The 26,331-nt window shown below is 42.6% G+C and overlaps 1 protein-coding gene across 15 annotated transcripts in view; it reads right to left on the bottom strand.

The window, feature by feature from the left end:
- arvcfb (ARVCF delta catenin family member b) overlaps window positions 1–26,331 on the bottom strand; it is a 290,685-nt gene that overhangs the window by 89,227 nt on the left and 175,127 nt on the right. For 10 of the 15 annotated variants that reach the window (XM_034691879.1, XM_034691869.1, XM_034691874.1 and 7 more), the window contains 2 exons: window positions 10,417–10,575; window positions 2,308–2,948 (listed from right to left, as the gene is read on the bottom strand). In XM_034691879.1, coding sequence (XP_034547770.1) covers window positions 2,308–2,948; window positions 10,417–10,542 — 767 coding nt within the window. In that variant the 5' untranslated portion in view covers window positions 10,543–10,575. Of the gene's footprint in view, window positions 1–2,307; window positions 2,949–9,922; window positions 9,944–10,416; window positions 10,576–26,331 lie in introns of all 15 variants that reach the window. The other 5 variants (XM_034691870.1, XM_034691868.1, XM_034691867.1 and 2 more) reach the window with 1 other exon arrangement.

Here is a 26,331-nt window from a genome sequence, read left to right as displayed (position 1 = left end):
ACATACAGCAAACACCGGGGAGTGAGCTAGCTCCAGTTAGCATTGTTGTAAAAGTCACATCTTATCCATTTTATATGCTTTGCTGTGTATATAAAACACAAGACTGGTATGCATGCAATATTGCACGCTTAAACTTGAGGCAACGCTGCCGTGTGTGAACGCAACTCTCATGAGATGATGTGTGCCTGCTAGACAAAGAAAGTAAATATTAGACATGCTTGCTGCAGGTTTGCATTTTGCTGCAAACTGTGATATCCGACAGAAATGATCAGGGTGAGATGATCAGCTCTTCTACTGTTCCCAGGTCTATTAAAAAATGCCTGGATCAGCTCTGACCTGACAGTTGAGATTGGTAGTGGGAAAATATTAATGTCCATGCTCCTTATAGAGACAATACATAATCTGTCTGAACAGACTCAACACCCTTGGCAAAAATTAATGCTTGGTGCCGATGCAGGATGCAGTTTTAGTCCTGAACATCTTCATTTCTGTCAGAACGATATTCAGAATGATAACATCTAATTAAAGCACTCTAATTCCCAGGTTCATTTCAGCGTTTTTGAGGCTGCCTTCTCAGACGAATACTAATTCACGGCGTGAACACACGGGAGGCTGGGGTCTCTTATAGATAGCTCATAGTCGCTGTTCCTGAGAGGTAAAAAACATGCTATGGTTTCTTTGTGTTTAGGTGTTTTCATGTGAGAGGAATCAAAGTGAAAGATTTAGAAATATTTGGGATTGAATTTTAGCTGCAATTAGCCGGGCAGTAGTGCCTTTTAAAATGTGCGTTTGCTCATTCACATTAGCAGCTGTCAGTATGTTATGTTTGTGTGTTTGTGTGTGTCTAAAAGGGTGTATGGAGCTGCTGGGGCTGTGTTGTGACACATGTAAGGCAGGCTACAAATTGCCTGTCACAGCAAGCTCCTCACACTAGGCGGATGGGGGAGTGACTCATTTTCTGAGGACTTTTATTGAGACTGTGTGTGTGTGTGCGTGTGTGTGTGTGTGTGTGTGTGTGTGTGTGTGTTTGTGTGTGTTTGTGTGTGTGTGTGTGTGTGTGTGTGTGTGTGTGTGTGTGTGTGTGTGTGTGTGTGTGTGTGTGTGTGTGTGTGTGTGTGTGTGTGTGAGATACCATGTCTGTAAGTGTCAGACTGAGGTCAAAAGTGCGTGAAGACAGTCTCATTAAGCATCTACTCTTTCACACCTCGTGCTCATGGATGCAGGCGTCTTTAAGTGGTGTATGTAAATGCATGGTTGTGTGCCTGTGAATAAGCTTAATAAGATAAGTTCCAAAAGCAAAGGTCATGCGGGGGTTGAGAGGAGACCTGGATCCAGTATCATATGTGATTTTGAAAAGAAGACCTTGGATTCCTTAAGCTGTATTCCTTTGAATCTTCCTTTAGACTCAAACATTTTCCTCAGATTCAAAAAGAGTGCAGAGAACTTATAATATCCGTCTGCCACGGATCACTGGCTACAGCAAAACGGACATACAACCAACTCGACTTTAAACCTTTACTTCAATTTACTTCAGGGTGGACACTTTTCCGGCCCCCCCTTTGGGCAGCAACTAGATGATTGGAAGCTATTAGGAGACAAGAGTCCATTTTGGGATCTTATTGTCAGAAGCTAACAGGTTTCTTTCAGCTCACTGGAGCCAGGGGTTACTCTCCTCCTCTCTACACAGGTTGCACAAAAAAGGAAAGGCTTTGAGAGATAACTGACGAGAGCCTCCCTGTCTCCATCTCCTGTATCCTCCCTTCCCTCCCTTTTCACGTCTCAAATCATTCCTGCCTCTTTACCTCTGACACTAACGCTTGTTCTCTATCCATTTGCAGGAAAATGGCAATCAAAGGCTTGTTCATCCTCACCTCCTTTCTAAAGTAAGTTGCTCAAGGAGAAGAGACATCTGTTTACTTGTGCATGGTGTAATGTAGTCTCTTTTTTATCGCAAGAACAAGACATGAATTCTTTATTCCCTCTCATCTTAACAGGCCTGATCTCCTTGCGTGTCAAGGCAAAGTCTGAGCTCATGCATATAAACAAGAGCTCAATGTCCAACATGAAAGAATCGCATGTCTCCTGCATGAACTTGCACACCTTCACAAAACCATTAACTCTTGCAAGCTCCCTCGTGATAAACCCTTCACACATTCAGTCATGCATTTAAGTACTAACCACAAGATTTGATGTGGAGAGGTAAATTCATGTGGATTTATCAGTGTAATATCTAAGGTAGGATAGCAGATGATCTACTCCTGATTAAAGCAGACCGCTGCAGTCCTCAATTTTTGGTTTCATCCTCACCTCACTCGGGGCCCATCACGCAGAGGTTCCCTGTGGGTGCGACCCCGGTTTGCCCCCTGCAGGGTGCGTCGGTTGGCAGTGGAGTAGTCCGGTTCCAGCTCATATGGCTCCTCCTCATCCTGTCCCAAGCTGCGGCGATCATCCTCCAGGCCATATGGCTCGGCCTGGAAGCGCTCCGGCTGTGAGCGGTTCAGATCAATGGTGCTGCTGCCCATGGGCACCTGGGGCTGGGCCACATGACCGTAGTCATCCTTGCGTATCGGGAGGGTGTAGCTGTTCTCAGGCCGGTAGCTGTTGGGCAAGTAGGGGTAGCGCGGTGGCCGGAAGTTGACGCCCCGTGACAGGCTGCCGTAGTTGTCTGCCAAATCTACGTAGCCGTCGTGCAGTCCGTAGTGGCGAACATATTGGCTCTCAGGTGTCTCACCGTATGAATCGTTGTAGGAGTTGTTGTAGGAGCGTGTCAGGGTGGAGGTTGCTTGAGGTGTGATGAAACGATCACCTCCATTCTTCATGTAGCGCCGGTCGATGGAGTCGGTGTAGCTGCCGAGTGGGGATGTACCTTCAGGAAGGGGTAAGCCATCAGGACCAAGGGGCACCTGGCGCACTGTTCGTGTGGTCACTGTCTTCACCATCTTAGTCACCTAAAGAGAAGCACAGATAAAAAACAGCAACGACTGAGAGCTGGATCCAAACAGAGTTTAGTTTGATATCATTCAGTCATATCATGCCACACACACTGACTGACAGTATCTTTGAGGTACACACACACACAAAAAACATGCCTCCCATAAAAATCTGATACTAACTTTGATAAGATTAGAACCAGGTGTTAGAAAGCCACACTGTGACAGAGTCAGAAAAATAAACAGGAGAAGTTTGAGTCTCTGTGTCCAGATCGAAACATGCATTTCAGATTTGATGTAGAAGCTTGTCCATCTGTGAAATTCCAATCAAACTGTTGAGCTTTTTTTACCCTCTGGAGTATTGTGGCAAATTATGGAGCCATAAAAATAAGTTTCATCACACTGTGAGCTCTCTCAAAGACTCAAGCATGAACAAGTATTTAGGACGCTGAAGTGGTTGGGGTTGCTTTTCTGAAATTTAAACTGTACCATCAAAAGGCTCCACAGGAGATGCTCTGTTACCTCATGGCAAGAAAGCTCTGGGTCATCCGACTGCAGTTTGATTACCAACCTGTAACCTACCAGCTGAGTTGACCTTCCAAGGAAAAGCAGTGTATGCAATGGTTGGATGGAGGGGAAACATAAAGAGGTTGTACCGAGGTAGGAGCGTCTGTTGTTGTCGAGGTAATAACCCACCAATATCCAATTTAAAGGCTTGTTTGACCATTCATCCATCCATTTTCTTTAATGCTTATCCCTTTAGAGGTCATGGGCTTGTTCAAACAGTTCTTGTCAAATTTAAAGTTTCAATATGTCAGAACACTTCTGTGCTGCAGTAAAGTGTTGTAGTGTGTCTTTGCACTGCAGAGATCCATTATAAGACAAACACTGTCAACCTGAGAAGTTGCATATCCACAAAGTGATTGTCATGGTAGACTGTGTCTAGAGAACTGAGCTTCTTGAAGTGCTCCACTGCACCTTAAATCTTTTTTGTCCCCGAGGGATCCCGGGAGCATCCCGCTGTATCTGGAGGACTTTGACAAGCAGACCTGCGTGTATCTATCTCTCACGCTCTCTTCCTCCTGTAGTTAAATATCTCTACTTCCTCTGCTGTCTCTGAGGGCGTCTGTCTGCAGAGTTATAGACAGCAACCCCCTCCCTCTTCATCCATACAGAAACCAATTTGCTGCCCAGTGAATTCTGCTGTGGCTGATAATTGGCTATTTTGTCCGAGGCCATAAATTCATCTTCAAAATTAATGAGGTTGATGAAAATTAATCATCAACCGCAGGGGTGCGGGCCTGATGCAATTTGTGTTGTGCCTGACAAGGTGTTTCAGAGAGGTTCCCTCTCACCTGATGAGCGCTTGAATTTCTTGGGGAAAGGGGATAAAACAACAACGCTGCTAATTCCTGCATGTGATGGGTTTAATTTTCAACACCAGCCCTCTTAATTGTAATATGCTTTCTTTATTTTCCCATCAATGGGATAATTGGGATTTTAATAAGGAGCCGGCAAATGCATGTAACCATGTCAGGAAACCACAGCGAAGTGTTAACCCTACAGAGAAGGGTGCAGAGTGCAAAGTCACCGACAACATAGTGGTTGCTCAACATGTCATCCTCATTAACGTGGTTAACACAAATAGAAATCTTCACTGGCCTTGTTTCTTGATTACACCCTGGCTGTGAGCTACATAAGACAGCCTATTTCAGGAACACACCAAGGTTCATTTCCATCTTCTGAGTAATTACTGAGTAATTTATGTTTGTTTCTGCTGCCAGTCCTCCTTGGCTTTGCACACTTAAAAATAAAGAGCTCATTTGCTGGATTCACATTAACTAAAGCATATGTATGACCTTGGAATTACAAGCTCAGTTTATCCTCCTGATTCACATCGTAAACCATGGCAAACACAACCATGGCTGCTCTTCTGTTCATCATGGCCTTGAGGGTACTATAAGGCTGACAGTGGTATCCTACATAAGGTAGATAACGCATGCATAATAACTGTATTTATTAAATAACAATTTTACTTTGATTTTCCTGAGAGGATGGCTTCATCCAAGCCTTCCAGATGGGAGCTAAGAGCAGAATGCTTTTATCAATACTGGTAATTTTATGACCTTTTATGTATCATCATGTGTTATTCAATTCAGCCTGTCAGAGCTGAGAGGAAGAAATGCTCCTGCTTCCGAGCCTTGACATGCCCAGCTGCTTTGTACAAACACAGTTCTGTAGGCGATTTGCAAGTTCTGCAAAAGGAGCCATCACACATTTTTCAAACACTCTTTGATGTAGTCTCAAGTTCACAAGCCGTTAAACCACCGCACAAGGAGAAGCGTGAGGAGATGAGGGGCCTGTGTTTCAAAAGGGGGCGTCTGAAATGTGCTGAAGAGGGGTAAACAGGGCTGAAAGAGAATTGCTAAAAGTGGTGGAGAGTGTGAGCATACTTTCTACACTTGGAGAATCACTACAGGTTTTTGAGTGTGCCTGCATGTAAGGAATATCACAGCTTTAATGAGACGCGTTTGAATCAACCACAGGCAGTGAGACGCCGGACTTAGCCGTTTACCAAGCTGTTAAAAATGGAGGGAAATGCAGCAGGCGTCAAACTGTCCACTTTACAGCACTGTTAGAGGTTTCACAACCTCTGTGGCATTCACTTTATTGAGAGCTTAAATGGACACGGTGGCCGGGGGTTAGTGAGAAAAGACGGGGTAGTAATTCAGATTGTTAAGAAGCCTGTGATTCAGTCTCAGCCCATCTAAAGAGCATCTACGAGAATGACGGAAATAGAAATTGCTAGTTTCTGCGTAATGTTGCTAAATGTGGGTCTCTTAAAAGCATAATGTTAGAGGGAGACAGGCAGAGAAAGGGGGAACACAGCAAATATCACACAGGGCTCGGCGTCCTTTACTGGATCTTTCTCAGAGAGGTTGGGAGTCGAGATGGAGACTGGGGTGGGGGTCCGGGTGGCAGGTCTGGACTCCACAAACAAGTTGTCAGTCACCATTACTGGGTGGTAGGTGCGGCGGGTGATGGTTTTGACCACTTTGGTCACCTACAGGTGGAGGGATGAGTGAGTAAAGGTCTCAGCAAACTGAATGAGGTTTCATTCGTATGAATGTTCTCGCAGACTGTGTATTGTTCTCTGTTATGCACAAACTTTGCATTCTTTCAGGCTGTTTGCAATTCAAAAGAGGATTCACTGTATTTTCATGGAAGTCATGTTCCTCTGAAGTCACACTCAGAGGAAGCTCAAATGTTATTACATTGTTTTACTGCTGTGTACTAGCCATCCATCTATCATCTGTACCGCTCATCCTGTTAAAGGTTGCGGGAGCTGTTATTGACAGAGGTGAAGTACACCCTGAGCAGGTTGCAAGTCAATCAAAAGGACAACATATACAGAAAGTCCAAAATTCTCAAACACACACTTATTATTTTAGAGTGACCTATTAATCTAGCCAACTTTGGCCTGCAGGAGGAAGCAACAGAACCCAAAGCAGACCTACAAAAACACCCAGGGAAAACATGCGATCTCTTCTCAGAAAGTCCGGTCAGCCAAGCTAACAGTCCAGCAAATTTCTGTCTTTGTTCCAGCCTAACAAAACAAATCAAACAAACCAAATAAATGTGTTGTATCTGAAAAATCAATCTGATTCTATATCTTGCAAACTGATGAAGAACTGGAAAGACAGTGAAAGAAGAAAAAACAGAGGGTCATTGGGTAAAATTTCTTGATATAACTTACTGAGTGATACATTAGCTACTTAAATCCAAAAGCTGATATATAAGAGTTCTAAGAGACTTTCTTGCTAACATTCTGATTTGATAGTTTTAAAGAGTACGACATGATATCCTTCACTACCTGAAATGCTAGCTTGCTAACAGTGACGTTAGCTGTTTTTATTTGGCTGTTATACCAAATGAGCTAGCATATATTTTATTTTACCTTGTAAATCTGGAGACACATGGGACCATGTTTAAAGGTATAAACATATATAATAACTGATGGTAAAATCACAACAGTGATTATTTCAAGCTAGCATACCATTAGCCGGCTAACATTACACCTTGCTAGGATGAATTCGTTTTTCATTGTGTCCCGTTACACTCTTACTCTATTGTGTTAGATAGGTATTGGTTGACTGCTAATGTTGTCTGATGGTAGCTAACAGGTTTTTGAACAGTTGTTGTACCTTAGATTATGATCTGATAGACTCCAAGATTGTAAGTATCCATTATGAAACATGAAACACAGCAGTAAAACCTTAAAGTAGTATCTCAACTGTAGAAGAGGTGACTTAAAAATGGGTGCAGCATCAATGTAGCGTATAGTGTGCTCTTGTTTTGCTACTGTATCTGTTTTTAAAACTGCAACCTGAAGTCAAGAAAGCAGTACTTTAAGTTGTTCAAGTACTTGATATAGATTGGTTATTAAAAAGCAACAGTCAGTTATTTCAGACCATGGTTAGAAGAAGACCATCACTAGAGATGTGGCTCGAGCGCTGGTGGTCTAAGCGTCCCACGTATAGATGCTATAGTCCTCGTCACAGAGGTTGCCGGTTCGACTCCTGGTCGGTCGACCATTTCCTGCATGTCTTCCCCCACTCTCTACTCCCCACATTTCCTGTCTCTCTTCAGCTATCCTATCAAATAAAGGTGAAAAAGCCCCAAAAATATATAACTTTAGAGCTCTAATTACAGTAACCCCTTAGGGTGAGACAACACCCCTCTGCCATAACAATCCACTCACTTTACATTATCCCTTACTTATATACTGATATTAAACAGCGACACACTCTTTTCTCCAACAGCTGTACCTGATAAACTCTTCATCCTTAAATATCAACTCCCGGCTGTGTGCTCAGTAGTGAAAGTGTTTTTATTTGTTTGTGTGGCCTGCCTTGACTCTCATTAGCTCATATCCAGAAGAAAGAGGAGGAGCGCTGCATTTATTGGCACAACTGAGCTCTTCCTCCTACATGAGTGGAAATCCATTCAGTCAGTGTCTGCCAGCAGGAAGAGAGGGCTGGAAGATGGCCAAGGGAAAGCATGGCATGCTGGGACACGAGGACAGACGTGGATCTAATTGAGCACTTACATGTGCTCGGTGCTCATACACACATTAAGGGTTCAAGTCAAGTTCACTTTGAGTTGAACTGATGGAAAACAAAAATAGATCCAGCAGTGAATCTGCCATTAGGAGGTCATTTATAGCTGTTTTCTTAATGTGTATGAAATCTCTCCCTGCCCCTACTTTATTAATTTGTCAGCTTTAACTTACCCTGACCTCCCTCCACACTCTCCTCTCTTTTTCGCTGACATCAACAGTAGCTCTGTCTTGGTGCCAATTTTTCTGCTTCTTTCTCACTATGATGACTAGTAATATTGCTGATACTAAATCAGCTGGAAACTTGTTTACTGCTGAAAAACTTTTTTGCCTGCAAATCAGGAAGATGGGAGAAGCTTCCTTGTTTCATCTTCCAGCAGTCAGACGGGGGACAACCATCAAGGGAAAGGCGTGTGCTAGCATTAGACAGTATGGTTCAAAAGAACAGAAAAGCACATAAATAAAAGCGTGAGATGCTGTGAAATGAAGAAAGATAGAAAGAGAGGAGAGAGGGGGAGGAAACAACACATGAAAGTAAGAAAGAGAGAAGAGATGCAGGGAGAGGACAGAGGGAAAGGGAAGAAGACATGTGGAGGGAGTTCTTTGTGTAAACTTAAGTGTGGATCAGTTTGACACCGACAGAGAAGTTGGCTTCCAAAAGTTCACCCTGAACAATAATCTGCTTTTCTACTCAAAGTGACTTCCAGAAAACAGCAGATCCCTCCTCCCAGCCGACCCTTCAAAGGAGCGTCCTTCCTCTTCCCTTCCTCAGCCGCAAAGCCCATGATTAGTGTGATTACTGCACGTTTGTGTGTGCTTTCCCTAAGAAGTCCTGTGTATGAATGCATAAGAAATCATGTGATGAGTGTGCGTGAGTGTGTGTGGCCAATCCCCTCGCAGTAAACAGGCTGGAGGGCAATGGGCCCTCCCTGATGAGGGATTAGAGCAGGCTTTTTAATTACAGTCTCACAGTCCCCAGAGTAGAGGCTCTCCACTCCTCTGGAAGCCTACAGCAGCAGACTGAAGCTACGTTTACATCTGAATCCCGAGCAATATGTTGTAATATAAGCTTCTGTTTGAGAGTCTCAAAATGCTGAAGCGAGAAGGAGGAGCTCCCAACCCCCACTGCGCTTTAAAGATGTCACACATTCAATGGACTTTTCAAATGGAAATCTGGTTGAATTCTGGTGGGAATTATTCTCCGTGGAGCAAAAGTGATATAAATTCATACTTAGAACTGAAATGCAGACCTCCTTCTTAAACACAATGAACCGGCACACTGTTACATTTTTTAAAACCTCCTATCTGCCACCAAGAGGAAGATATTCTGGTTTGAGCGATTGCGGATAACTGATGCAACTTGAACGGATTTTTTAAACGCTGGCATGTTGTGCTACCCAATGTGCAAACTATATTTTCAAAATGTGGATTTATAGTATTTAAAAAGAGAACAAAGCTAGCACCAGGTTACAGCAAGCAAAATACGCCTCTGAATAAGTGGCACACTTTTAAAAATGACACTAGGGTCCTGGAGATAACCTTGCATACTTATAGAGTTAAAGGCATCGTTCTTTGCCCACATCAACATTGCGACATAGGTTTAATAGTTAATAGGTGTAATAGGTGCTAAGCAGTGGCATTGTGTATCTTCTATAATGTCAGTAAAGGATGGAGTAAGATAGACATAAAAGAAAGAAAAGATGAGAGACAGAGAGAAGACCATGCACAGAAGATACTAGTAAAGACTGGAGCTTCATTTGGCTCGTGATGAAGCAGACTGTGTTTAGCATTATGCTGCTGTAGCCTTTACTGGCACATATAACCTGGTGGCGTGGTGGTAAAAATAGCCATACTGGTATAAAGGTCCACTCACCTTCACGTTGGATGACATGTCCTTACAGAAAAAACAACAGAACAGAGTAGAGGACGAATCAACAAAAGAGCTTAAAGAAGCACAAAACAAGGGCTGCACAAAGGGGTGTCGGCTCTTTATAACACAATATAAAAATAAATAAAGTCATGAAAGGGAGATGAAACCACTTTGGGCTGTGGGATTATGGGATTTAGAGTTCTTTAGGGTGGAAGTCTGGGAGTGGAGGTACGGTCCCACACTGTTTGAAGCAGTAATCCATATCCATAATTTGAAGCAGTACTGAATTGGAGTTTGGGGGTTATTTTGCAGTTATGACCTCAACTGGATCTCTCAGCTTTAATAAAGAAACTTCTCAAAATGTGTCTAAATCTATGTGACAGTGACAGTATGGCCTCTGCTTAAAATACATCATTTCATATCTACTGTGTGTAAATATCTCTTCCTCTGTCACCACTTCACCCGTCCTCTCAGCTCTGTGTGCTGCTGTGTAATACCTTGGTTTCTGTGCGCCGTGTGGTGCCATCATCTGAGGTGACCACTGAGACGTGGGAGGTGGGGGTGCCGGGATCCTCCTCTATGGTGACAGTCTCCTCCACCATCTCCTGTGGCTCCTGCATCATAGCCAGGGATGTGGCGTTACTGGGGCTCTGCTCCTGCACACACAGAGAGGTCAGGAGAGGAGAAGTTAGGCAATTGAACAGATTGATTTTAATATTTACTAGCTACACAGGGTGAAGAAAAACAGCACAGCATCCAGGTAATCTTCCATTAGATAAAAGACAAGATGAAACTTTAATTGGGCCACTGCAGCAACAAATCACTTTAGAATCCAGCCAAGGAAAACAGCATGATTGAGAAAACGTCAACAGCAAATGAGGGGAATTAAAATATAACTCCACCGGCCATTTAAAATGCAACACTTCAACATAAACTAAAGGGATGGAAATGTGAAACACATTGCATGAACAATAAAGAGTGTAACATGACTTTACTCTTCTGTCAAGAGGAGATGGTTTAAAAGTGTTTGGAATGAGAAAACAAACAGAATAGAAAATCACTGCAGAGGAAGCAATGATTCTCATTTATTATCACAGCTGAAAATACTACACTGTCGTACAATATTAACTGATCACTTTGTAAAAGTTTACAAAATAAGCATTAAGAAGAAGAACTAATTATGTAGAGGTCCTTCAGAAATACATACACATTGTAATAAATCTTACTTCTCAAAACAACATCTAAAAGTTGAAGAAAACACAACCATAGAAACCAGGGTACCATAAAGCCAGTGATATGACCATCATCCTATGAGAAAAACTATCATATTTGATATGAGCGAGTATCTGGGGAACAGCTGTGGTATCCATCGTGCCCTGAAGCTCTCTAAAAGTAACCAAAGGTGTGCCACAGTGGTCAGTCTTGGGACCACTACTTTTATTTTTACATTAAAGCATCAATCAAAATGTTTTCGATGCTGATTTTGTTACGCTGATGACACAGTATTGGCAACAACTTCACACAAAGCTTTCTCCCACTTATAAGTTGCTTTTAACAATCTTCAACCCAAAAAAGGTTATTTAAACGTATTGTTAAAGCAGAAGAGAACACAAAAGTTGTGCTGTTTTCAAATGCAAAATCTAGGCCACCAATCGCCACTTGTTGGATACACATATTGAGTTTATTACTCACTACAGATTTTAGTTGATGAATCTCATGTATCTATACCTCAAAGTTATCTACTGTTAAAAGATTACCTCAAACCTATATCAGTCAGAAGAGTACAAGAACTTACAACTATCTGTCCTAGGAACCTTTGTTTAAGTTTGGACCAAAGGTCAGGACTGAGCTGGGGAAAAGGTGTTTAAGTGTGCTGCTCCTTTTACTTTGAGGCGATGAAAGATTTGTAACATGTCCTGGTCTCACTGAAAGCTGTTTCCTTAAGTTATGTTTTCCGGCATTTGGCATATAATGGATTGGACAGCTGAAGGGAGACAGGACGTTTGGGGGGGTAGAGAGCTTGCTTTTTACATAAATATAGCTGATACAAAGCCAATACAGAGCCCAGTGTATCGTTATGTTGCTTATTTTGGCCGAGAGTTGTGTGCATTCTTCAGATTTTTTGGTGCGAGACACACAAGACTCTGTGCATGCTGGCGGAATTAACAGTCTGATTTGTTAATGTGCACTCTGAAATTAAAATCAAACCATTTCAGAGCCATCAAGTAGTCAATACACATCCTGTGTGAAGCGCTCAAGGGTACAGCTGCTGCAGAAATGCGATCTAGAGCAGGGTTTACCGTACCAAACCTCACCAAACTGTACTGAACCAAACCAGGCTGCTTAGTTGAAACAACCCATTCATTCCTGCTGTCTGCCCTCACCAGGACACTCTTTGAGAATACATTTCTAAACTTGGCTCTCATGGTTGAATAAAGGGGTACAAACACAATCCAACCCTAAACAATGGTTAAGTTGAAGAAAAAATGATATGGTTGAGTCATGGGAAACTAATGTTGTTGTTACAAACCTAGTTCTCTTGGGATGTAATGCATTCACCACTCAGATTTTTACATTTTTACCTCACTATGTAGAAAGAGCAGGCTCCAAAGACTGTTCCTCAAACAGCACTTGAAATGCTACATCTACAAGCCCACACTGCCCAACTAAAGTCTTTATACTGCAGCATGCAAAAAATAAAGAATAAAAATAAAGTTTTCTCATTTGTTTGTAGTCCTGACAATGCATGATTTATTTGGCCTTAAAATTATTTCCAAACACTGCAATGCAGGGAAGCGGGAAACTCCGCACCTCTTGAAACCTCAAATTGAGTTCAAGCTTCTTTCAAGGCAAGAGAAAGCCTGGAGGACTGTTTTTGATTCATATTTCATTGGGAGGCCATGGATGTAAAGAAAAAGTGTCCACAGGCTGGGGATGAAAGAGGTTCTCACACACCACCTGACCCTGTGTGCGAATGCGTGAGAAATATGCGCTTCCTGCTGCATTTCCTGCTGATGGAACGTGATATGGAGTCAGTGGACGGAGGTGCACCGCCCTGGCGTGGCTCGCTGCTGTGCACCCGTGCGACAAAATTACAGCTCTTGTGATGGAGAGGGGAAGGAAGGCATTTGAAGCAATCATTGATAACCAAAACAGCACGAAGCCAAGAGAGGGAGAGGAAATCGAAAGTAATGGAGAGGGCAGAGAGGGAGGGAGAGGGAGTAAGACGATGGTGGATTTGAAACTAGAGTTCTTCTTTTACAGGGGAGAAAGAGGAAGCAGGGTTGTAAACTTATTGCTGAAGCTGACCTTAAGGGTTTTCTTCAGGATGTTTGACATGCCATTCCTATTGTGTGCACTTCCTGATTCTCTAACAGGGGGATTGGGGAATGTCACTTCACTTATAAATGGGAGAAAACTGGAACCAATTTATTTTCATACTTCACTTTTTCAACTTAAACATCCTGACCTCCATTAATCTTAATCCAGAATGAAAAGATGAAAGAACAAAAACAAAACATGCCCTCCAGTGTCCTCCCTATTATCTGTAAGTACTTGTAATCCATCTCAGGTAGAAAAGCAGCGGGTAAAAGCAGACTTTTATTTCAGTCCAATTACTTGATGCTGGCAGGAGACGCAGAGTTAGGGCCAAGGTGTTCCTCACTTTTTTGTTGAAATACAACAACACCTTACAGAGGGAGACGGCTTGTTTTCTCCTCATCCTAAAAGACACAAACAAGTGAGCAGATCTCCACTGATTGGCCAACTCAGGCCTCTACTGACTCAGGCTTCAAAGCCCCACACAGTCCACAGTGACCTCCAGTCTTTCTTGTTGATCAGCGGAAAGTTTGAACTTTATATGTTAAGGATCTTTTCACCCAATACCTCAACCCTCCAGACTCCATGTCCCTGTTTGGAAGAAAGACCTCAGATTTGGGTGCTTGAATAATCTCCTTCTTCAACAGACAGCAAATGAGAACTTTCTCTGTTTACCTGCCTCACTCTATTCAGCGACTTAGACTCAATTAACTCCCCGAACTGAGCAGAGTTAGGTCATTACACTAGGAGAAAGGCTCACAAGTCCCATTATTAGGGTTAATGACTGAGAATGCTATCAGCAGCGTAAAAACAGACACATTTATTTACACACAACCAATCCTGAGCTGAGGGGGAAGATATTATTTAAGACTGACCTCAGGCTAAACAGCACAGTTCTGCTGGGAAGAGCTCTATAATGGTATGCAGCAAAGGTCAGCTCAGACTGGTTAACTCTAATCTACATCCTTGTTCTGCTTAATTAGAAATCTGAGTTAACTTCTTGAATCTGCACCCAGTCTGGAAACAATGGATAGTACCTTATTTGGAGAGTTTTGGGAGGTTTAACAGTACTTTTTTTGAAATATTCAAGGTTTTGTAAATGCAAAATGAAAGTAAATTAATAACCAAAGTAGCAACCAACATGTAGTGTTGTTCAGGCACAGAAATGTACACCGTACAAACTGAAAGCTCTGTAGTGGGTGGTCAATTTTTGGCTTCCTATTTGCAGTCACTTTATTTGAAATAAGGATGTTCAGACATTTAAGCAGAAATTTTGATTCTGGTTAACCAACAAGTCTAAAGGCAAGAAAACACTCCAAAACATAGTACAAATCATTCAACACAGTTAAACACAGGATCACAGAGTCAGCGGGTAAATTATGTCAGATTAGTTTGCCAAATGTGATTAAGGTTAGCAGGACTAGCCTTTGGTCCTCCTCGCACGTTAATGTCCTCATTCCTGTGCTGGTTACACATTGCACTGGTCAAGTGGTTGTATACCAGTGTAATCAGACACATCCTTGATACAAGTTTATCTCAATTTTCTAGATCAAAATACTGACAAACTGCGCCAAACTACACCATCTGCCCACTGTGCTTGCATACATCCAGGCAATAGAACACTATAGCATTAATGCAGTAGCCAGTAACCAGAGCTACAGCCCTGACTAGATGTGTTTGGCTGCACTACAGCCCAGAAGCAACAAATGACCACCATTACTGGACTGCAATAATGAAAGCAAGGTTAGGTTGTGTCAGATCGAAATCGTTGGGCTTAAAAACATCAGAAACCAATGGGGGACATCAGAAAGACACATCCATTTTTACTCAGTCTATGGTTTAAATGCATTTGTACCAACTATGAGCATGTGCAGGAATCACCCAGATACTTTGGGTCTCAACTGTACTTCACTGAGAAACTATAATCACCATGAATATTCCACCTTCTTAACTCTACCAATGAAATCTGGACAAATATATTGCATACCGATAACAATTCAGCCCTTTAGAGGCTCACTGGAAGAAAGAGTGTTTTTAAAGAGAGGTGCTATAAAGGCAGCAGCATCCCTCACAAGCTTAAAACACAGTGGACTGTATGGAAGGCAGGAGTCCTCAGAGGCTTGCTGACAAACCACTTCTGCTCGTCTCTGCGTGCATGATGGAGAGAATGAAGTTGAACTCGGCATTATAACCCCTAAATAAATGATTAAAATACGTCTGACCACTGGCTAGCACAGCAGTCTGCCAGCCTGTGGGGAATATTCTGAATCGAGGAGACTCAGGAAAGCAAAAACCCTTAAGTCAGGGGTGAGGAGAAGTGGAGCGCAGTGAGTTAACGTATGATGGCAGGGAGATGAATGATAAAGTGGCAGAAGGGTATGAGAGAGAATTGTGGTAAAGGAGGGGGATGGAGTTCAAACACAAGCAAAACTTGGATAAATGGTTTGTATTTGGCAGTGGAGCAGTGGTCAAGGCTAGTTATGAGGACTTGTGGACTAAAATGCCCAATCATTTGGAATCAATCGCCAGGGACAAGGCTTCTTACAGCTAAGACAGGAGTTCTCCTGTGCAGAGCATCCTAATGCATCTGTTGTCTCAGAACAGCTATGGCTCTGTCAAAAAGCATGCCACGAAAATGTGAAAGTGTTTGTGTCAGCAAGAGTCAAACCTGGATCAAGCGAATGAAAACACATTATGAGCAAAGAAAGAATACAAAACATAAGCTCATAGAAACCCCGGGCAAGCCTATCTGTTGAGGATCAGGTTTATCCAGAGACAAAAGCCCACCTTGGGGTCCCTGAGCCAGAGCAACTAACAAAATGACAGGAGTGTTTGTCGCTTCCCCTCCCCTCATAAGCCCTGCCAAGAGCTGGACCCCACTTCTGATGAGGAGAAAAGAGCTTTGAAAAGCTTTGCCAGTTACATCACTTCTGTTCAGCCAGTGGTAGCAGAGAGGCAGAGGCGTCAGACAGACAGGGATTTGGGCTGAGGATTTGTACAACCTGCACTTTATTCTGTTGGGTGTGATTGGCTTTGACTAGCTGTATGAGGAAGAGGGCTATTACACAGGCTAACTCCTGAATGGATGAGGCTTGGAGTGTGCTGGTGCTTTAGATATAATGAGAGAAGGATATTTTACAGCTACTTTTCAAACATTACGTCCAACTACATGTAAGCTTTGTGTCTATCAAGCTGAGACTGCTCTCCTTCAGGATGTACAACAACGGCAATCCAATGCATCCACAAAACTATACCCTTCAGTATAAAGCCCAGTCTAACACATTTCATTACAGTAGATCACGCAGGGAAATATGGCTCCTTAAGAATGACTTATCTGAATTGTAATAGATTTGAGCACTGCCGAAAGAGAAGGAGGCGGAGGAGGAGGAATACAATGGCAGCAGATGAAGAGATACAGGGGTGTCAATTAGCAGCGGCCTGCTATCGGCTATCAATCCACACCCATTCATCATCTGTGTTCAATAAGCTTCTCATTGTTGTCTCAGGATGGAGGGATAAAATGATGGAGAGGAAGAGACAGTGCACAGATAAGGGATTTTCTTCCCCAAGACCAAATCACAAGAAGAGTTGGAGTTAAAGGAATGAGTCATCCCTTCAATAGGTGTCCAAGTGCATATAGTATACACTCTATCCATGCTGTAGCGGTGGTATTGGTATGAGAACATTCTTTAATTCATCTCTGACACATTGAGCAGGTTGGTATGTTGACTACTGACAGATGAAGAGGGTGGCATAGTGGTTTAAATGTGCTATAAACACACAATGCACCAAATATGCTTCCAAACAGTTTATTCATGGTCAATATCGAATAAAGATGAAATACCTGAAGAGATGAAAAAATAAAAGTCAAGAATTTAAAATGTTTCTCAACCAATGTTTTAAAAACAACACTGATTGATCAGTTCTGAAAGTAATAATGATCTCATGGATAAACAGTGCTTCAGTTGGTATTCAATGTTGCCATCCCCTCCTATTAACTGTGGTGGAGTTCAGTTGTTTCACTATAACATTGCTGGCATCCACACTTATTAATGGTGAAGCTGCCGGCAACAGGCAACAACACTGTTGTGGTCTCATGTTGGAGAAGGTCTGGCAGATCGATATGACAACAAAACAAAGTGTTTGGGCTCACTTTACTAAAACTAACTCTGCTGCATCTACATGTATGTAAAAAAAAAAAAAAGGTAGTTGCATCTATAAAGGGGGCAATACCAGTAACCTCATGAAACACAAGTTCAATATCCCACAAATCTAATTTTTCCCACTAATTTTTAAATCACTTTAGGTCATTGCTGGACATGTGCAGTATTGTAACTGCTCTCTTCTTTTTCTTTTTCTTCTTTTGTTGTTGCTCCGATTTAGTTTTTTAGTTTTTGTAGTGTCTTGTAAGTCCATGCGGGCTGGGCACCTTTTCAGTGCATGACACGACGAATAATAAACTATAGACTGATGGCAATGCTGCAAAACTGATCAGCCGAACTAAAGATGCAAGTAAATCCCTCTTTTCTTCTAAAAAAAACCTGTAGTTATTCAGTCACTGTTGTAAGCTAGCTTCAGTTTTTAGCACTTCTAATTTACGTTCCAATTTATTCCACATGGAGCATCAGTCAAGCAGCTTTAACTGCAGTGTGTGATGAAAGCAGAAGTAAATGTTGAATATTTAAACATCTTGTCATGTCTTTTGCACCAAATAATCGAGAATAGTATCAGTAAGAGTATAGATAAGTCCTGATGATGCTTGTTAAATGTTTAATGCTATCCCAGGCACACAGTGCAGGCCACTAATGATGTACAGTAAGTCTACTGCCCTGTCTGTCTGCTGATGTAAAAGCTGCCTTTTCAACTCCAATATAAACTCCACCTCTACCCGAGCATACACCTCTACATCTTCATTAGAAAGCCATCATCAGCTCCTCCTATACCTCTCTCTACTTACTTTGCTGTTTCTTTGTAGGGAGTGTCATAAAAGCGCGGACACTGAATTTCATACATCATCACTGTACAAGTTGACGGAACAACAAGTTGAAAAGTCCCAAATAGTTTGAATTATAGTTTTAATCTGAGCTGTAGGATCATGGAATAATAAATGGCCCAAAATATTGAATGTGAGTTTGAATGCTGCTTGTGATACTTGAAAGTGATCTCTACAAGATGCTGCATGTGCAGTTTACTAACACATCATATCCATTACCTCTTGAGGTTCAATACGAGGTTTGCTGAAACTTTTTAAAGTAGCCGGGGAGTCAAAAAGGGAGATTTAGAGTTAGAAAACCAATAAAATCCCCAAAATGGTTCCAATGAACAGCCTCACATGTTTCCTTTTGTCAGTTATTTCCGGCGCACAGTACGAGAACTTTCCCTCTCCCTCCTACACAACTTCAGTGAGCAGACATTAGATCTGTCTCAGTCTGAACACAGTGGGAGGGAGTCTGGGCTTACTTTCAGGTTGAGACAACAGAAGATGTCAGATCGCCACCTGGTCATGCATACCGCCGTTATCAGAGTCACCTTCCTCCCTGCACATACACACACACACGCACACAAACACAACATGCTCAGTCTTAGCCTGACCCCTGTGCAGTGACTAACAGGATTTCACTCCAGAGACATGCCAGTAATCATTACATGGCTCTTACACAATTAATCCTCTAGCAAAGATCGCCCAGCTAACCTTGGGTTGTCCAATTTCCCATCAGCCCCTTCTGTTTCTACCACCTGCCCTCCCGGCAGCTCTGCGCTGTGAAGAATCACATGATGAAGTTCAAAAGAGAATCCGAGGGAAAGAGGGAGCATGTGAGTGTGTAATGCAAGAGGGTGACCTGCGAAAAAAAAACACAAATGTGTGTGAACCGTGGCCCACATGATTCAACATTCAGCAAAAACATGAGCTATTTGTGGGATGAAACCGAGGCAGTAGGGACGTTAAAGATCACATCAAGACCAGCCAAGCTAGGGTCATGTCAGTCACAGCCGGGGCACAGTTCCTTAAATCTGGACTGATTGTTAGCTGGCCTAGTATGTGGGGGTGATCTTTGTGTATTTCTGAAAAGATGTGCGTGTTTCAACTTCAAAAATCCCTCCCTTTAGGTTTCAAGCACAAACAAAAACACAAACAAATAACTGTAAGGGTGAGGGCCAAAGCTCTGATGATGCAGCTGGGAATGATGGGACCTTAATCTCTCCCTCTCTGGCGACTGATCCTGAGCCAAATCTGGGCTTCTCTCCACTTGCTCTCATCTCTTTCACGCTTGGCCTCCTGGTTTCAGACGCCTTCATCATTTCCCTCCAAAATCCTGCTTTTTCTACCTTTTCCCCGAGGCCCTCTTACCCCCCCCCAAACCCATGTCATCATCCGTCTGCATGCCCTTTTGTTACTTTGCTTCAGTGCCAAGACAAAACTCAAGTAAGCCAGACTGCTTCACAGGCTCAGACCCTATAAGTAGAGGCCACCTGCAAGCCTCACAACCAATCACAGGACAAAACAAACTGCTGTTAAAACCACTCAAACTCACCGCTTCTCATCGCAAAGTGATGACTTAGCCACAAATGGAGAACCCAAGTCGCACCTTGGCAATGTCTGACACCACAATAATCCCTAAACTCTCATATTCCCATTAAACTTGCAGGGCGGCGTTTTGAGGCCTTGGCTAACTTCTTACAGATGCCATCAATTACACACACTGCATACAAACATACATGGAGTCACATACCACACATGTTTTCCTCGCGATTCAAGGCCCGGAGTCAGATTAGGGGTAAAATATGCAGAAAGTCTCAGTTAGCGTGGAATTTGTGGTAGCACGCAGCAGCTCAAGGAGAGGGAAGATAAACAAGTTGTGCAGATTTTTGGGAAAGTAGCTGAAGAAGAGAGAGTGGGAGGAGGATGATAACAAAAAACAAAAGGAGGAGACACCATGTGGAAAAAGAAACAATGAGGCTTGTGGAGGGGTCAGCGCTCGTGGTCAGGGTTTGATTGTTTGGACAGTGGGCGCGGCCATGAGAGAGAGGGAGAAAGAAGACTCCAGCACTGTAGAGGCAGATTAGCGGTAGTTGGCTGTGGTCGAGTGATGGTGGGCAGAGTGCCAGGTGGGTAGGTGGGTTTGCTGTAAAGTGTTACTCTGGGTTGTTTTGTAGCGCCCCTCCTCTCGGCCTGTGGATCACTGTCAGCCTGACTTTGTTAGAGGACTGATGATTGGAGGGCAGGGGGGTATGTTTGTGGGACCAGCCTGCCTGAAGCTCAGTTCATGTGAGGTCTACTAAAGATTTAGGGAGTTTTAAAGGGGACATATGCTCCGCCTCCTGTCAGGCTCTACTAATGCAACACTTATTGTCCCCCCGACACCATTTCTCCAAAATCTGTCTTCATGTGGAGCCGCAGGATCTCCCGTTTAAGAGAAATTTACTCCCTGCCTCTCTGCGTCTCTGGCGTTCTCTCTGTGTCTATTGTACAGAAAACAGTAAAGCCTTGGGCAGCTATAATGGAGGACTACTAACAGGCTTAGCAGGGTGCTAACAATGTTTTGGAAAAGATACTAAATGTCCTCCTCTGGGACTGGGTAGGTGGAGTGCATTTTAGAGATGTTCTGATACCAGTTCTGATAACTAAACCTAAGTGCCAGCCACCTTGAAGCACCTCTCCTATCACAGCAAACATTGAAGTCTGACAATTTGAGTGAATCTGATACAAATTTGAGCTTTCTGATACTGATTCTGATACTTGAATTGGAGTATCGACTGATTTTGTGTATCCTTCCAACACTAGAAGATTAAAAAAAAACACTTCCTGCTGCCATTAGCTTAATTTTACTCTTTGATAGCAACACACTTGTTTTGTTTGTTTTTCACATCAATACTAATCTGAACCTGTTGAATTTCTAGCAGGCTAATACAAAATGGTACTGGATCCGTGCATTGCCTGGCATCCCTTCTGTTACCAAATGTCAATGAGATATGAAACAATATGATAGTTATAATGGTACAGTATGACGCAGTAAGATATGATATGATAATGATTTATAGATTAGATTAGAAAATCTTGATTGTTCCCAAGGGGCAATTTGGTTTGAACAGCAGTTCTACACACATCCTATACACACAAGCAATACACATAATAACAAACAGAAGTTCACACATCAATTTAAATACATATCCATATAACTCCTGTGGATGACATCATCTTTCCTGCACATGAGACCAAAGGTACCACAATCCGATGTAGAATGGCAAGGTCCTACAGTTTGTTTAAAAACCCAACAGCTGAGGGCACAAATGATCTTAGGTATCTGTTTGATCTGGCCCTCCAAGTATATGTGAACCTCTTCCCTGTTGGCAAGAGTCTAAACTCTAAATAAAAGGGATGGTGAGGGTCTTCAAGGATGGCCTTTGCCTTCTGATATGATATGATATGATATGATATGGTTAAGGCTATGATGGGATGCAACACAATATGGCAATGAACGATATGGAACTGAGTGGTACAGTGAGATACAATACCAATCTGTGCGATGACATGATACCAAACAATATGACACGAAACGATACCATACGACCCGACACGGTACAATACGATACCTTACGATATCATACAATACACAATACAACACGACACAACATAACATGATAAGATACCATACGATACGACACGATATGATATGACACAACACGATTCGATAAGATACCATCTGACCCAACAAGGTATGATACGATACCTTACGATATCTTACAATAGCTTACGATACGATACGATACGATATGACTCGATGGGATACGATATGATATGACACAACAAGACATGATACAGTAGAAGATTAGGGATGGGTACCGAATTTGGTACTTTTATAGGTACCGACCGAATTCCGTCAGTACTACCGAGTACAGAGTCACGTAAAATCAAACGGTACCATGTTTAGGTACCTGAACGCATCATTGTGACTGTGAGGGAGTTGATGAATAGGCGATTTTTCCAGACTTTTGCCCTGTAATAAAGTCAGAGACTGATCGGGTGGACGACTTTGCTCTCTGCTCTCTGCATCTGTGTGAGAGCGCGCCAAACGGAGCCTGCAGCTGACCGGCGCGCGCACTCAGCTCGAGGCAGAGCTGAGTGAAGATTAAGTTTATTTTCTACAGTCTATGGTTGAGACGGACCCTCTGGCTCCGACTACCTGCCATGTTTATAACCGTTCCTGTGTGCGTGAATGCCCAACAAGTAAGTTGTGTGTCCTGTTATTATAAAGAGACGGAGAACTGACTTTTCCCCGTCTGCAGGCATTCACGTGTGTTCATTGATAAACTCCCGAAAGAGCAATTAGACGCCACGAGCACGTGTCAGCTAATATATATAATCACCTATATAACCCTTTTTCTGTTCATTTCATGTTAAATTAAATAAATATGTTAAATTAAACAAATTTGAGATGTTATTTTTTTTTTAAATTAAGATTTATTACCACATAAACACACAAAAGGCCCGAAAATTGGTACCATTGAGTACCGGTACCGATTCCCAGGTACTGGGTATCGGCACCGTATCGGTTCAAATGTGAAAGGTACACATCCCTATATAAGATACAATACGATACGACATGATACGATAAGATACCATACGACCCGACAAGGTATGATACAATACCTTACAATACCTTATAATATCTTACAATATCTTACGATACGATACGATGGAATTAATTTTTTGTGCTTTCCTCATATCTCAGCATCAAGAGGTGAACTAGCTTTCTCCTTCTTTCTATCTTGAATCAGCTAGCACATCTCTCAGCTTCTTTTGACTGCTGTCTAACATTCCTCTGTCTTCTTCTAGTATAATGCTGCTGTCAACTACTTCTTCAGCCAATAAACTACAGTTCATGTGCCACCATGTTGAGGGATGAAGCAGCAATGCAGCGAGTCAAATTAACAGGGAGGTCTATTTCGAGTGCTTTATTTTTTCAATCAAAATATCAATAATAAGCCCCAGCGTATTGATCATTTTATCACCCAGGTCAGGACGGCAATTTATTACCACATCAATATTTTGTCCCACCCTAAAATACAATACACTTCATTGTTCCGTTTAGACGGTTTGCCATGGACTAAGTCTCTGAACGCATTTATCACTGATTTAAAACAATAACAGCAAAGCAAATACCAGTAAAGATAATAACATATAGAGCATATCAGTGATATTGCACATGTTCTGCATAAAACAAGACATAAGTGAATGTACATAAGACCACGATGCTGTTAAACAACCTATAAGATCTCAAGAAACTTGTTCTCAATAAAGTTTCCATTAAGATAGGCACAACGGGTATCTGTATCTGAGCGACTGAGTTGGATTCAGTGCATGAGGAGGACAGGATGCCAAGGAACCAGAGCCATATTTCTTTGAACAAAAAGACTGTTTTATGTCATCACTCCAAACAGACCCTGTAATGTGTAAGGCAAAAGTTGTGCTGATTGATTCACTTCCAGCCAGTGTAAATGTCTAACCTGCTGCTGTGAAGGTAATAGTGGTGCGACTGGCACTGGTGACTGCATTCACTTTAGTTGGGACATTTTAGAGCAAATTAAACCACTCCTCATCTTGACAGAAAGCCCACATAACCTTCTGCAGGAGTCCCAGAACCCCCAAGGCTCCTCAAGAACAGCGCTCTGAAAAACCGCCATTGCACCCGTAGATAACACCTCACAGAGCTAATGCAGTCAATCACAATAACTGTGACTGCTTTTCAAATATGCACTCAGTCAAACGTGATTAAACGCCCTCTGGGGATATTTTTTACGGCCTTGTGCCAACCGCCTAGTAAAGGATTAGGCTCATTTTAGCGGGCAATGGCATGGCGTTGGAGCCAGAGGCTGGGGACAACTCACGAGAGCCAAGCGATGGAGAAATCCCCGCCAATTTACTGCTAACCTTCAGCAGGTGGTGAGATAAGGTGAGGCTGGATGTATATGTGTCTCATAAAGGGGCCATTGTGCAGCTGGATAAATCTATCAGAAGGTTTGAGCTACAGCTCACTTTTTATATTTATTATTCCCTCTATGTCAGATGAAAAGAAATGTGATATTACAGCTACTCTGCTGCGTTCAGCTCTATAGGCCTCGTGTGAGTCTGTGTGAAAGTGTGTGTTTGTGTGGATGAGAATGTAAGAAGAGTGCAAACATCAGGTCAGTGCAGTGCTACCTCACTTTGAATGCTTTCATCTGTAGGGAGCAAAGTTTAAAGAGAACAATTACTTTTTCAGCAGGCCTCTTTCTCTTTGTTCTTTAATCTGATCTTAAATTTAGCTTAAATGTTCATATTATTCTTCTTTATCACTGTACATTTGTTTTAAAGCTGCTAACAAAGAGTGAAAGTGACTTTTTGTATTAGCACCATGAACTAGTTTGATGGTGAGGTCGTAAGTAGCAATAATAAGGACCATGTTATCGCATGCAGCCGTACTGATCCGTACTTTGTACCACCTGTCATATCCTCTGTGCCAAAAAGAGTCCATGTTCGTGTCCGTGCTTACAGTAATACTCCACTACAGATGTGAAAACTGAGGGTCAACCAGAGTCCACAGACATCATACCCTCCACATAACTCCAAAACAAAGCCAGAGCTCCGTCCCATCTCAGAGCTGAAAGTTAAAACCACTAGGTCTGAATTTGCACAAAGAGCGTTTTCATGACAAGGTTCATGTTAACGATAGTGAGCAAGGGGGAAAGACAAGGCCACCATGTCTGCGCCCTATATATTCTCTGCCTCTGGAGGAGGTAAACAGGGCGTAATTGCTTCAGAACAGGATCTGCATTGGTTTGCTGCTGATGACATTGTGTTGCAGTTAAGATTTTTAATCAGAAATTAATGGTGCCCCAAAAAAACAACAGCTCATTTACAAGCTAATGGAAACACGTCTACCTGATTTCCTCTGAATATTGAGCAGGGGATAAAAATGCAGAGAGACAACAGACAAGGGCCTCGTTCTGGTGCGGTGAGACTTTGTGTGTGTGTATGTGCGCGTGTGTGTGTGTGTTTTGCGTAAGGCTAAGCGAGCAACAGAGCCTTTTAAGCTTACTTTCAAAGCTGCAAGCTGATCATGAATATTTAATACGAGGCAGATATCTGAAATATAGTTTGGTCCTGTGCCTTTTTTGCATGCTAAATAAGCTGGGAGTATTTTTTGAGTAAGAGCCACATTTAAATTAAGAAAAGCATCTTTGAAGCTGCAGTACATTCAGTATGAAGTGTGGCATTCATCCCAAGCATTTGTTGGATGAATGGAAAAAACATCTAAAAAAAAAAAACCCTGCATGTTGAATGATCAGGGGAGTATATTTTGTATGCATGGTAAAGCATTTCTGCTGGATTCAGGGTGAAAAGGTGGCATCTCCGTGACAGGGATGGGTAAAAGTGTAGGCGTGGGTGGAGCTTTTTTGTATTGTTTTGCATACGGGGTGGGGTAACCATGCATCTTCCTGTCAAACAGAGTCAGTGTGGGATAAGAAAGAGGCTTTTTTTTTTTTACCAAAGTGTTCGCGCTGCTCAAATTTTATTTCTGCATCATGCACTATTCATACTCTGGGTGTGTGTTGTGTTGCTCTGCAGGTGGTTGGGAGGAAGAGGAGGATGCAGATGAAATATGGATTATCTCCTCTCAGTGTCTGGCTAAGCCCCACTTTGCTGGCACCGCTGCTTTTCAATGTAGCTCCCCTCCCACTCAGCCAGCCAGCTGCAGGCCCAGCATCTGTCTGCTCACCCCCTGCCTAGGCTTTAATCAAGCAAACACACACACAAATATCTCCATCCATCTCCCCCCCATGATGAAACAACCCACCCTCTCCTTCATCAGCTGCTGATGCTCAGAGCTTTTTATGCGACAGGAAATGCTTACTCTGGTATTCAGTAAACAGGATCTTGACCCAAAATAGCCGTTAGCTAGAAGGGGAGTGATGACAGCCCACAGACTTTCAACTGTCCTATTAAGAGAACGGTTAGAGAAGTTTAGAGGACAGATATCATCCAGTCCCTGCAGGAAGGAAATCTCTACCCAACCCTTCAGAGATGTCTGGGAGATCAGCCAGAGCTGCTCCAA

This window comes from Notolabrus celidotus, chromosome 9 (assembly GCF_009762535.1).
Source record: "Notolabrus celidotus isolate fNotCel1 chromosome 9, fNotCel1.pri, whole genome shotgun sequence".
NCBI classification, from domain to species: Eukaryota; Metazoa; Chordata; class Actinopteri; order Labriformes; family Labridae; genus Notolabrus; species Notolabrus celidotus.
This window is presented reverse-complemented; position numbering and strand designations above follow the sequence as displayed.